This window comes from Mesoplodon densirostris, chromosome 15 (genome assembly GCF_025265405.1).
Source record: "Mesoplodon densirostris isolate mMesDen1 chromosome 15, mMesDen1 primary haplotype, whole genome shotgun sequence".
Lineage (NCBI taxonomy): Eukaryota > Metazoa > Chordata > Mammalia > Artiodactyla > Ziphiidae > Mesoplodon > Mesoplodon densirostris.
In genome coordinates this window covers 35,485,165-35,497,608 of record NC_082675.1, presented here as the reverse complement: position 1 = coordinate 35,497,608, position 12,444 = coordinate 35,485,165, and the positions used below count along the sequence as shown (strand labels likewise).

The 12,444-nt window shown below is 48.8% G+C and overlaps 1 protein-coding gene across 4 annotated transcripts; it reads left to right on the top strand.

The window, feature by feature from the left end:
- Window positions 1–3,848: 3,848 nt before the first annotated feature.
- TGIF1 (TGFB induced factor homeobox 1) lies at window positions 3,849–12,166 on the top strand. Of its 4 annotated transcripts, none has more exons than XM_060119213.1 (4): window positions 3,849–4,301; window positions 4,602–4,786; window positions 10,146–10,372; window positions 11,177–12,166. In XM_060119213.1, exons 2-4 carry the CDS (start codon window positions 4,771–4,773, stop codon window positions 11,750–11,752), a joined length of 819 nt encoding a protein of 272 aa, XP_059975196.1. In that variant the 5' UTR covers window positions 3,849–4,301; window positions 4,602–4,770; the 3' UTR covers window positions 11,753–12,166. The 4 variants fall into 4 exon arrangements, with proteins under 4 accessions (XP_059975196.1, XP_059975197.1, XP_059975195.1 ...); XM_060119214.1 differs by having other exon boundaries at window positions 4,265–4,350; XM_060119212.1 differs by lacking the exon at window positions 3,849–4,301 and having other exon boundaries at window positions 4,461–4,786.
- The last annotated feature ends 278 nt before the right edge of the window (window positions 12,167–12,444 follow it).

Sequence of the window (12,444 nt, the reverse complement as noted above, 5' to 3'; positions counted from 1 at the left end):
GAGGGTGTTACCAGCCAGTATCGGTTAGCCGCCAGGGATGCTGGTAAACATCCTACAATGCGCAGGACAGCCCCCTACAACCGAGAATTATCCAGCCCCAAACAGGACTGCGGTTGAGAACCCCTGAGCTAGATGGTGGCAGCGAAGGTAACTAAATTTAGGTCAAGTGGTCACAGAAGACTCCTCTGAGAAGATATTTAGGCCAAATTCTGACTGGTGAGAAAAAGCCAGATGGGCAGCAAATGCTATGGGGCCATCCCAGGCAGAGGGGACTTGAAAACAACAAATAACAATGAAAAACCCCCTTACATTTGAGTGTAGTATACATATGTGCATATGGAGAGTGAAGGGGTCAATTAAGAGGTCTTTCCTATTTCACTATGTATACTTCTTTCTTGCTTGGATTTTTGAGAACAGTCTCCCCTCCACCCCACCCCACCCCACCCCTTTTTTTGTAATTAAAAAATGAGGAAAGAAAAAAAGCACAAAAAGCAGGCAGGTTGGAAGAGAGCCTCTGGTAAAACTCCAGGTAGATTTCAGAGAAGAGACAGGTTTTAGAGCAACCTCCATGTGCTCAGGTGGCCCTGGTGTTGTAATCTGTGGTCAGTCTCTGCCCTATACTATACTGCCTTCCACATCCACTAGACCCTCCACAGATGATGCGAGAACACTTGATTTACAGCCAGGTAATTTATGTCCAGTACTTGGTTTTATACCTTTTAGCTTTGTTATATTTGGATGTGTTATCTTGACTTTAGGAAAAAAATAATAACCTAGCTTACTAGTTTGAGTATTAAATGAGGTCATTTAAATTGTTTCATAAACTGTAAAACACAGTACAGATCATGATATTGAGAATAGAAAGGTTAGAGGCTGTGCTCACAATTATCTTTCTGCTTTGTCCTGTTGAGTTCAAATCCCCTCTAGGGAAAGAGAAATGAGACCCGTGCTACAGAGGGAAAAAAGGGCTGGGAAGGGAAATGCAGGCCAGGAGAAAAGTGATTACAAACAAAAGTAGTAGCACAAGTTACATTATTCATGTAACTAAGGGGAGGAGAGTCATGCTGATGGGACAGATAAAATCACAAGATGGTTGTAGCCCAGCCCCAGGCCCTTGAAAAGACAATGGTTGGCTTCTCCTTAAGGAGCCTGGGACCCCCTGACCTGAGATATCAAGAGATGATTATAGAACCCTTGTGCAGTGCTTGGAGCCCCGCAGTCTGCATATTTCATAAAAATATCTGTTCCCCAGAGAGGAGAAGCAAAAGGGATCCAGTGACTGTGAGTCATCATTCCTCCGCGTAAGACAGTGCCGCGTGGAATCAGGCTTTATCAGCGGTCACTGAGATGAAGGAAATAAATGGCCTCCAATCACTTGATGGACCACGTATCAAAATAATAATAATAACTGCAAGTATTGATACACTTTTCTGGCTTATGCGCCTTTCCAAGTTTCTTTTTGAGTTTTTTGCTTTTGAAGGGTTTTCAGCTGTGAAAAGTAACTTAACTGTGTCTTTTCTTGGCCTTGAGGCAGCCTGGGAAGATAAGACACCAAATGGAACTGAGTGCCTGGAGGGAAAAAATAATGGTGTAAAACGATGATCGAGTACCAAACACTTTCTCACTTTTCATTCATGCAATTTTCCAATATAATTAACATCCATATGAATTCAGCAAATAATACATAGTAAATGTGAATCCACATTTTTTCCCCCCAAGCACCGGGAAGAATCTAAAAGGACACTGGATCAGTTTCACCGAGAGGCCCTACCTGGGATATTTAGGGACTCACAGAGCCAGAGCTGAATCTTGTTTTTCTACCTTGAGAAAAGCAAATAAACAAAAATATCCTAAGCAATTGCTGGTTTTTCAAGCCCACTCTTTCGGGTTGTTTTCCTGGCCTGTGTTACGCAGACTCCAGGCACTTTCTTCCCAGAATGCACCAACAATCCAAAGCTTCAAACAAGTTTGGGACGGGCCTTGGGGATGTGGGAGGGAGGACATCGACCCGGGGGAGGGGGCCCGTGTTCCTCTCGGGAGCATCTCGCCAGCTTTAATAACAGCTTCGTTGTGATTCGCTCGAGCCAAAGGTGAGCACTGCCCAGATCAAGCCGGACCTCCAGCGAAAGAGTTGAAAGTTCGACTTTCTCCTCCTGGCCATTTGAAAAGAGGCTTTTAATTCTCGGCGCCCCTTCCCCTTCCCCGGTAAAGTTTGTTTTCTAGCTATAAACTCCCTGCAACCCTCGGTTTCCATCTCGGTTACTTGAGAATCGCAATAATCAGCCAAGTTCGCTTAGACGAAGGAAAAGATACCTTTGTGTACATAATGAGAGCCACCGCGTGGCCGCGGAGAACCACGCGGAAGAAGGAAACAGTTTTGTCTCGCGCTGGTGCAAACGGCCAGGGGGAGGGTTAAGCCGACCCGAAGGCGGGTTTCGTGGACCGGCTTCGAAAGCGGCCGAGGCAGCCGAAGCGGCTTTCGAAGTTAGCAAACAAAGCGTCTCCCCAGTAACCGCCCGGCTCCAGACGAGGCTCCTGCCACCCCGACCGCTGAGGCGCAGCGCCGGCACTCCGGCTCCTCCTCCTGCGTCCCTCCTCCCCCTTCTCCCGGTCCCCAACGGATGTGAGCCACCAATCCCAGCAACAAACAACCCTTCAAACGCGGGAGCGGAGCGGCCCTCTAACGGGCCCCTCCCCGCCCCACATCTGTCCTGCGCGCGGGCGCAGCCGCTGATTCATCTGCAGCCAGGCCGGGAAGGAACTGCGCTCCGGCAAGTTGCAGGGGAGCCCCTCCAGGCTGGTGGTTTCCCCCAGGACCATGTTCCCCTCCTTGGTCGTTTTAGATGTGTGTTCTCTTAGGTGCCGAGCAGTCGGCACACCACAGGAAAAAAAAAAATCGTAAGGTCGCTCCCTTCTTAGACTGACGCTGTTTTCCTTGTTTATTCATTTTAAGTCCTGTAATTGGAAAAAAACACCCAAGCTTTGTAAACTCTGGCCTTATTCACTCTCGAGACGGGGGTGTCTTTTTTTGGGGAGGGTGAATGGGTGGGAGGCTGGCTTTAATTTTCAGTGTAATCCTAAAACAGAGGCTCCAAAATCTAGTTAGTCATCGTTTGGCTGCCTTATTCCTCTTTGGGTTGAACCTTATTTCCACGGAGCTTCTGCCGGGTTCTTCACAGAGATTACAAAACAAAAACAGCACAGAGCAGAAACTGGAGGCAGACTCGGGAGCTGACGTCTCTATTAGGCTAAATTATTTACGTTTGGGTTTTTTTTTTTAAGTGATGGGGAAAGTCTTAGTGTGGCATGTGACAGTTCATTTACTTCAAAACAACGAAGGGGACAAACACGGGAAAAGGAGAGGAGAGGAGAAGTCTTTTTAAAGGGTAGTTTCATCTAGGAACTCCTAATGGAGTCCTCCTAACTCTCAACCAAATTAAAGCAACAGGAACATGTATTTACTTAATGGTTAGTTTCTGTTTGAAGTACCGGGGGTGGGGGGTGGGGAGAAAAGGGTCCCCTAGCAGGATATAAGTCCTAAAAGTAGACTCTGTTTACCGAAACAGATGAGCGCCCCCGGGGGTGGTAGCCCCCTTCCCATAAAGGCGGCACAGCTGCCCGGGTCCGGGGGTGCGGATGTCAGGCCGAGTCTCGGCGGGGCGGGCGCGCGTCCGGGCCGTCCCCAGGCAGAGACTTTTAAAGAGCATGTGAGCATGACAAGTGTCTGTCCGCAACATGTTAGATTTCGAAACTGCCTTGCAATCCAGTCCGGAACTCGCAGCTTTAGCCGGGGGGAACAGACTTTCGCCCGGAGTGTCTGTGCCTCATCCTCACCCCCCCGCCCCGCCACTGTTGCTGTGGAGGAAGAGCCCCCGGAGGAGAAGGGTGCGCCGCGCCGCGCCCGCGTGTCAATGGCAGCCGCGCATTCTGGAAGAAGTTGGTTCTTGTCCCGAATACTTTTCCTACGGAGCCCCGCCCCCTTGAACCAGCAGCCGCCGTCTTCTCCAGTGGCCAGAGCGGGGACGCTGGAGTTGGGGCAGCTGTCAAAAACGAAAGGGGAGCCTTTTCTTCCCTGGGGTGGAGGAGGGGGAGGAGGAGACGGCCTCTTTTCCATCTGTTGCAATTTCCTAACCAAACGCACCCTCGCCAGTCCCAGGAAGAAAGGCCTAAAGTAGAAACTCGGGGCGCTCCGCCGCCGAGCCGGGGATGCAGGCGGCGTGCGCGCAGTGGGGAGCAGCGATCGCGTTTCTGGGCTCGGCCGCCCCCACGAGGGACGGGTGACAGCGGCCCGGGGACGCGGGGTGAGGCAGCGCGGCCGCGGCGCTCGGTGCTGTCCTCCGCGGCTGGAAGGTGCGGGGGAGGGGCGGAGGAGCGGCGGGGCGGGCGGGGGACGGGGCGGGCGGCTGGGGGCGGAGGCAGGACCTCCTGTACCTTCCCTCCTCGCCTCGCTCACTCTGACAGCGCCGAGGTGCGCCGAGCAGGAGCGGGGAACAAAGGAGCGGAGTGGGGAGGGGAGCGAGTTGGGCGAGGGGGAGCCCCCGGCCGGCTGCCAGAAGATCCCGGCAGGAGGAAGCCCAAGTGTCACTTGAATTCCACCCAAGGAGCGGGAGCCTGGGATCCAAGCGCCTTGTTTAGCAATAACGGCTGGAGCGCGTCCTACAAGTTACGGGAGAGTCGGCCGGGAAGGAGGACAATCGCTCGGCCCCTCCGCCCTCGCTCCTAGCCCCTGGAGACCCCAGCGTCGCCTCGCGCTGGAAGGGGAGCTCCAGAATGAAAAGCAAGAAAGGTAAGGCTCGCGGGCTGCGCGCGCCGTGGACGCGAGTCCCAGGGAAACGTGCTCGAGGGGCGGCGCTGGGCTCGGGGCGAGAGTGACTTGGTGGACTTTTCCGCCCCGGGGCTCGCAGGCCCGAGCGGCGGCCGTTCTCTTTGTTGAGGCTGCGTCCGAAATGGCAGTTGTTGTTTTCCGTCTAGACACAACACCGAGGGGCTGTTGTGGGGAGACGAGCCTCTCCACGCTGCTGGCACGTTGTCAAGAAACACGCTCGCCGCCTTGTTTGTGCGCCTCCAAGTTTCATTGTCTCCGCCGACACCCCACGCTCGCCGCGTGGCTTCTTGCTCTTTCTTGCGGGCGGGGGAGTGGGGTCCGGGTCGGGGGCAGCCGTGCCCCGCTTTTCCCCGTCGGGACCCTGGGCGGCCCGGCCGGCGGAGCCGCGGCGCCTTTGTCTCAAAGTTGGGCTCCTGGGCCCCCGCTCACTCCCGGCTGGGCCGGGCACGTCTTCTCCAGGGATGGGGCGTTTACACCATCGGAGGAAGGCGACTCTGGACCCCAGGTCGCTCCCGGGTGTTGTTCCCTTTGGAAAGCTAGACTTTTCAGAATTTCCAGCTTCTACAAGTTTTCCCACGATGTATCTGGGGCAAGAGGAAGAGTTAGGACTGTGGGCAAGCGGCGTGCAGTCAGAATGAGTTCAAGTGTGACATGCAGAGAGTGAGTCTGTCATTGTTTCCACGAAGCGTTCTGGAAGCTTTATAACTGAAACTTGCCGTCAGTCTGGTTTAAAAACAAAATACACAGAAAGAAAAAGGAAAAAAAAAAAGACACCACCACGAAAGGTCAAAGAATTTTAACTCCCTTTTGAAGTTAACTTTTCAGTCCCAAGCAGGGAGGTACCCCCGAATGTTCCGTCGTGGGCCGGAGTTGGCTTTTCTGTTGTGATTTATGTTGAGTGGTTCAAAACAGAAGTTAATCGCTCGGGGAAGCCAGCGCGGGCGGGGTGGGGGGAGGGGTGACTACTGCGCATGCCCAGCTGCGGCCAGAGTTTCTCTAGCTCCACATTCTTTCAGACTCGTCGAGCGAATACGGTTAGAACAGACTCCCGTTAGAGTGGGGCAGCCTCGAAGCCGAAAGGGTTTTCTCGGCCACATTTGCACCTTAGACTTCTGTTCGTTTGATCCTGGGCTGGTGCCTTTGAAACACGCGGAGCTCCCCACCTCCCGCTTTGCGGGCGGGAGTCAAACTACACGTCCACCCCGGGGCCTTGGTAGTTGTAGTGGAACTAACTCCCCGCGCGTCCTCTCCCCGGGGACCCTGAAGGGCGAGAGCGGGGGCTCAGAGGTTTGGACGTTTAACTGGGCTCGGCGAGAAAAGGCGCGCGGGGAGCGCCCGGGGGCGTCCAGGGAGACCAGGTCAACTCGTGGAAGGCTGACAGGTCCAGATCGTCCCTGGGAGGCGTTCTCTCCCTCCTGGTGAACTGACTGGGACAAGTTGGGTTGATTTTGACGGGTGCGTCTTGTGATCCGAGAGCAGAGCTGGGCTTGCGCCGGGGCGGGCTCCCCCCATTGTTTGGGCTCTGGCGGGGAAGGCAGTGATGATCCTCCCCGACCACCCGTAAGGCTTTGGGGTACCCCCCCGCTATTGTGCCGGTGCCCCCCCCCGTCCTTCCCGGCTCCCCTCTCTCGGCGCCCTCCCCCCACGCCAGCCAGGGGACGGGGCAGGAACCCGCCGGTCCCTGGGTAATTTTCGGGGCGCGCTGCCCTGGGGCGCGAGGTACTGCTACCGCGCCGACTCATGGAAACAATGAAAGGTGACGTGTTGGAGGGGAAACTTCGCGACTGGTTCGGAGCCCTTGCGGGGGAGCGGAGACTGCCGAGGTTGCCCGGGTTTCTTTCCCTTTTTAGGTTTTCCTGGCAAATCCTCTGCGGGTGGGCAGGCCCCTGAGGAGGTTGAGATTCACGGCCCCGTTTTCAGTTTCTTCTTGTAACCTGAAACTCCAAGGCCTGGGTTTGCTCTCACTCGTGCGGTCGGAGGGGCGACTTCAGCGGGGGCCGAGGAGTTGGCGGAACAAAAGCTCCCGGGCCGGCCGGGCCGGGCTACTCCCTCGGCGAGTCCCTGTAGGTCCTGCCCACCCCCGCCCCGGCCTCCAGCCACCTGGGGGCCCCGCGCCCAGTGGCCTCCGCTAGGGCTCCGGAAGAGACCTGGCTCGCCGAGTTGGCCTGTCCGTTTTATAAAAGTCCGTGAAAATCTTTTCAAGTTTTGTTGAAAACAAAAGCACTTAAAAACTCAATCGCGGAGCCGGGGATTTGGTAAGACTGGTTTGTGACAATAGTGTCTCGTCTTAGAAAACTGAGAATGCCCAAAAGATCTCCCCAGAAGATTTTCAAACAAGCAGGAGATTCGTTGAGGAAAATCCCCTAAGTCTCTTTGCTCCCGGTTTCTGACGATGTGGGATTCTTGCTTCAGACTTCTGCGGCTGGGTTCTTCCCAGCGCTCCTTGGATTTAGTGCCTGGGGGGTTAAGTACGTTTCCCGTCGCTTCTCCTGAGATGTTCTGATCAGGAAACCTGTTAGGTAAGGTTTGCTTTTTCCTATTTGTACCCTTAAGCGTTGCCTTCAGTTATTCTTATTCCCAGATCCTTTACTAGTCTCTTCGAGATTTTTAAGAGTCCAACTTCACAACCACTGTCTCTGTGGCCCTCCCCCGGGCTCTGCCCCTCCCCCCTGTTACTACTCAGGAAAAAGATTGCTTTTTAGGGCTGTGGGATTCATAGGGCATCTTGTGGCTTTCTAAACAAATTTCCTTGTATGTGGATGGAGTAAAAGAGGCTTGTGATCCCCCCCGCCACCCCCGACCACCACATTTTTTAAAGTGTGAGCAGAGTAAGACGTTTGGAAACAAGTCGTAACCGGGAAAGTGTTCCAAAGTTCTGTTACAATAGGAAATGAGTAACTTGGAAAAGTCTTTTTGTTTTTCCAAGTTGAGCCACAATCCGGAGGGAGAGTTGTAATGAAAACAGCCCTGACAGCAGCAAACGTGGTTTGCTGTAGTGAAATATCAGCTGGCACAGCCAAAGAATTGAAGTCTTAACTTCCTGTTCCGTCAGCTTTTGTGCACATATTGGAAATATTTGTTAAGAGGTCCGGAGGCCTGGCCGCTCTTTTATTTAAATGAACTGAGAACAGAGTAAAGTCGCTGCAGTTTGGTGTTGCTTAACTGAAACCTGCTTTTGTGTCACTAGCCTGTTTTGAAAGATCAGGCTTCTTGTCAAACTAAGTAAGCAGATCAAAGGACAGGCTTTAGGGGTTTTTTGTTTGTTTCAAACTATTTGTGATTATCAATTTACAGTTGGGAATTCACTGTTCAGTGAGCAGACTTTCACACTGTTTCTAAAACGTTAAAAAAAGGAGGTGGGGTTAATAGCCTAGAGAAGAAGTTCTGGCTTTTCAGACTTTTGAAGAGTTTAAACAAATTGCTTTATTCACTTTTGCTTTAGTCTTTCAGTTACTTGACACTTTTTAAAAGTTAAGATTTCTTTATCAGAGCAAATGTAAAACAGGAACATTTATAATTTCTTAAGGTTTTTTTGTTAATAGTTCTTCACCCAAGTTTCAACACAGGTTTTAAAAGTTTCTCATCTTCTCAACAGTGAAAGCACTTTCAGTTTTAAATGTGCCTGCTTTTTTTTTTTTTCTTTTTAAGCAGTTTAATGAAATCTGGGTAGAAAAACATCAGATACACAGCTGCGGTTAAAATTTAGGATTGCTGGGCCTTTTATTGATGGCTGTTTGTTAAGCCTTGAGCCAAAGTGAATTTGCAAGATCATCCTACTCTTTTGTTAGAACTTGCTTTACTTTGTCTTTGGAAGGTTCTGCCTTTTCTGCGGACACTCCCTCCAGCACCTTCTGCCCCCTGTAGTCCAAAACTGAAAATGTGTCACCAAGAAGAGTTAGACTCAATTAACTGATGAGCTAGCTCATCAACAAATCTTTGAATGAGTAGCTTTTTGAGTTTCATTGTGTTAAAATGCTTTGAAAGGATGGGGTTTGGGAAAAGTTCCTTTAAAATACATTGAATGGTTTATCACTCTGAGGAATATTCTGTTTTTATTTCCTATCAAGGTAAACCCCTTGAGCTTGTGTCAACAAAGTTAAGAATGCCTACCTTTAAATGTCATGCTACTTTAATTTCCTTTATATAGAAATACTGGTTTTTCAAGCATACTATAGTTTGTAATTTATTTATGTTTTAAAAATTCTGAATTGTCTTCAAAAATGAGAATATACGTCTTTAGTCAGAGTAGCCTTTTGTAGTTTTGAGACGGGGAAGGGTTAAAGTTCAAAATTATCTTTAAATGTCTAAAAGGGCCAAGTCTGAATTTTTGTAGAACCCAGTCTGTGTGTGATTTAAATATTCTCTATGGGTGTGACTTTTTAAAAATTTCTGGTAGGATTAAAGTGCTTGTAAACAAAAGAGAGTTGCCTCTGGGGGTTGCATATTCAGTTTTTTTTGTCATGTAATGATTTAAAGCTGATCTCTGCTTATTGATATGTAGTATCCTGGGTTCGGATTAAACTGGCAGTTGAAATTTACAGAAGTTTTAAAATTTATTCACTACGAGGCATCTTTTGATCTCTTACATTAAGTACTAAAAATAGAAAAACATTTTTATGCAGTGAAACTGAAAACTTCAGTGGTTGTTTGCATTTAGTAAAAAGTGACTAGTACTGTCCATTAAAAGTAGGTGTCTAGTTTTGAATAAATGGAGGTAGCAATGAAAAGGAAAAGAAAAGGAATTGGCAGAAAATTCTGCCATGCATTTTATCTTTAAAATACTAACTGGGTTACAAGTGTAATTTTCTTATATCAGTGGAAAAAATCTTCCTTTTTATTTCAAAACCTTCAGTGGAAGAGGGAGGAAGAACAGTGTTTCAAAGGTATATTAGTTTACTCGTTGGATTGTTTTTCCTAGTTAGCAATGACCTCACAGAGAAGGTTGTCAGACACATCCCGTCTGCTTATGACACCTTTCCTGTTTCACACGTGGCAAGCAAGCTATTCGCTTTAGGTGCAGCTTTGTCTCACTTGCTGGATTAGACATTTCTGAGCATCATTCAAAAGGAATGTGAGGTGTTGAATCTTATAGGAAAGTGGGTACGAAAGGGAATCTGCCAATGCGCTGGGAATCTAAAATAGGCTGCTAGTCGAATTACTCTTGAGATTTCGCATGAGCTCTGGTGTTTCAGGAAGGAAAACACCGGTTCTTCGCTTGTTTGGCTCTCAGGAGTTGAGAAAACACAGTTGTGCTGAGTGGTCAAAAGAGGTGAGCTTTGCTGATAAAAGTGGCTGACGGCTGACCTCTGTCCTCTCCTAGGTGTTGTTGCCGCGTCTGGCAGTGAGACCGAGGATGATGACAGCATGGACAGCCCCCTGGACCTCTCCTCTTCTGCTGGCTCAGGCAAGAGAAGGCGGAGGGGCAACCTGCCCAAGGAATCCGTTCAGATTCTCCGCGATTGGCTGTATGAACACCGATACAATGCTTACCCCTCAGAGCAAGAAAAAGCGTTACTGTCCCAACAAACACACCTCTCTACACTACAGGTAAGGGAAAGGAACACCAGCTCTATGCCCCGGGGATGTGGTGGGTTTTTTCCCCAAAGTCGCTTTACAGCATTCCTGTGTAGCAAGTCATTAAGTGCCTCCCCACTCAAAGGGGGGGGGGCATATCTTTTTCTTGTAAACTTTTTATAGTGCTAACAGCTAATAGCTGGCTATATAGAGAAACAGAAACACTTGACAGTCATCTGTCAAATAGCATTTCCTTTAATGCCTAAAAGAGCCTTCCTTTATGCAGCAAACATAAGAAGGAGGTTAAATCTTACTCTATTGCCCAGGAAACTGGTTTGATATTTAAACAAGTTCAGACTTCAGTGAGGTAATTCATGTTCTGTCTGTTGACATAGTCATTTGAACTGGGAAAAATCAGTAACTGGGAGGAGTGGCTCTTTTCATACAGGAAAGGTTTTCCTGTAGTTGATTAACTTAAATGCTGGGGAGGTAGATAACAGGTTAATATGGGGAGAGTTAAAAGGTAAAATTCCCTCTCTAAAATCATTTTCAGACGTTTGTGAATGTATACCTTTATTTTCCTTCCTCCTGAAAAGGTTTAAGGATGATGAGAGACCAAAAAGGGGATTTGTATTAGAAAAAGAGGAGGTTTATGACAGGAAACGCCTCTCTTTTCTTGGCCGGGCTCAAATACCTCTAAATAACGTTGTAGGTCCCGATAAGCCTTTTCATGCCTCCTTTAACGCAAAGAGAGAGAGCAGTAAGGCGCCCCCAAGAAGGTTCTCGGGTGTGTTGGCGGAGTGTTAAAGCGTTTAAAACATCCCCGTATGATTTCAGGTCTGTAACTGGTTTATCAACGCCCGGCGCAGGCTCCTCCCCGACATGCTGAGAAAGGATGGCAAAGATCCAAATCAGTTCACAATTTCCCGCCGAGGAGCCAAGATATCTGAAGCCAGCTCTGTGGAGTCAGCAACAGGCATCAAAAACTTCATGCCGGCTCTAGAGGAGAGCCCTTTTCACTCCTGTACAGCTGGACCCAACCCAGCCCTAGGGAGGCCACTGTCTCCTAAGCCATCACCCCCAGGATCCATTTTGGCTCGTCCATCAGTTATCTGTCATACCACTGTGACTGCATTGAAAGATGTGCCTTTCTCTCTCTGCCAGTCAGTTGGTGTGGGACAAAACACAGATATACAGCAGATGGCAGCCAGCAGCTTTACAGACACCTCCCTCATGTACCCAGAGGACACGTGTAAATCTGGACCAAGTACACACACACAGAGTGGTCTTTTCAACACTCCTCCCCCTACTCCACCGGACCTCAACCAAGATTTTAGTGGATTTCAGCTTCTGGTAGATGTTGCACTCAAACGGGCTGCAGAAATGGAGCTTCAGGCAAAACTTATGGCTTAACCCCTTTTTTCAAGCAAAACAGTTCTCAGAAATGTTATGATTGCTGGGATGATGGCAAGAGATGAATTGCATTATTTTATATATTTTTTTATTAATATTTGCACATGGGATTGCTAAAATGAAGCTTCCTGTTACTGAGATGTTGTCAATGGAATACAGTCATTCCAAGAACTATAAACTCAAAGCTACTGTAGAAACAAAGGGTTTTCTTTTTTAAATGTTTCTTGGTAGATTATTCATAATGTGAGGTGGTTCCCAAGATCATGTGATTTTTTTTTTTCCTCCCCTTTTTTTTGTTGATGTCTTTTTCAGACTGTGCAATACTTAGAGAACCTATAGCATCTTCTCATTCCCATGTGGAACAGGATGCCCACATACTGTCTAATTAATAAATTTTCAATTTTTTTCAAACAAGTATGAATCTAGTTGATTGATGCATTTTTTTCATGACGTAATAAAGTATTTTCTTTAAAAAGTACTGTAATGCAGAGTATTTTGTTGAGGGAGGTGCTTCTTAAAAATGAGTAGGAATATAGCACCCCAATGAGCAGGAAGTTGGGGGTAGGGTGGAGTGTGAGTTTAGGGGGGTGTCACCAGCTCTTTGAAGAACTGTGGACAAGCCAGGCTGTATAAACAGGATGTGTGATAATTTACTCTTGATAGGAGGCATAGCAGGCCCTTAAATCTTTACT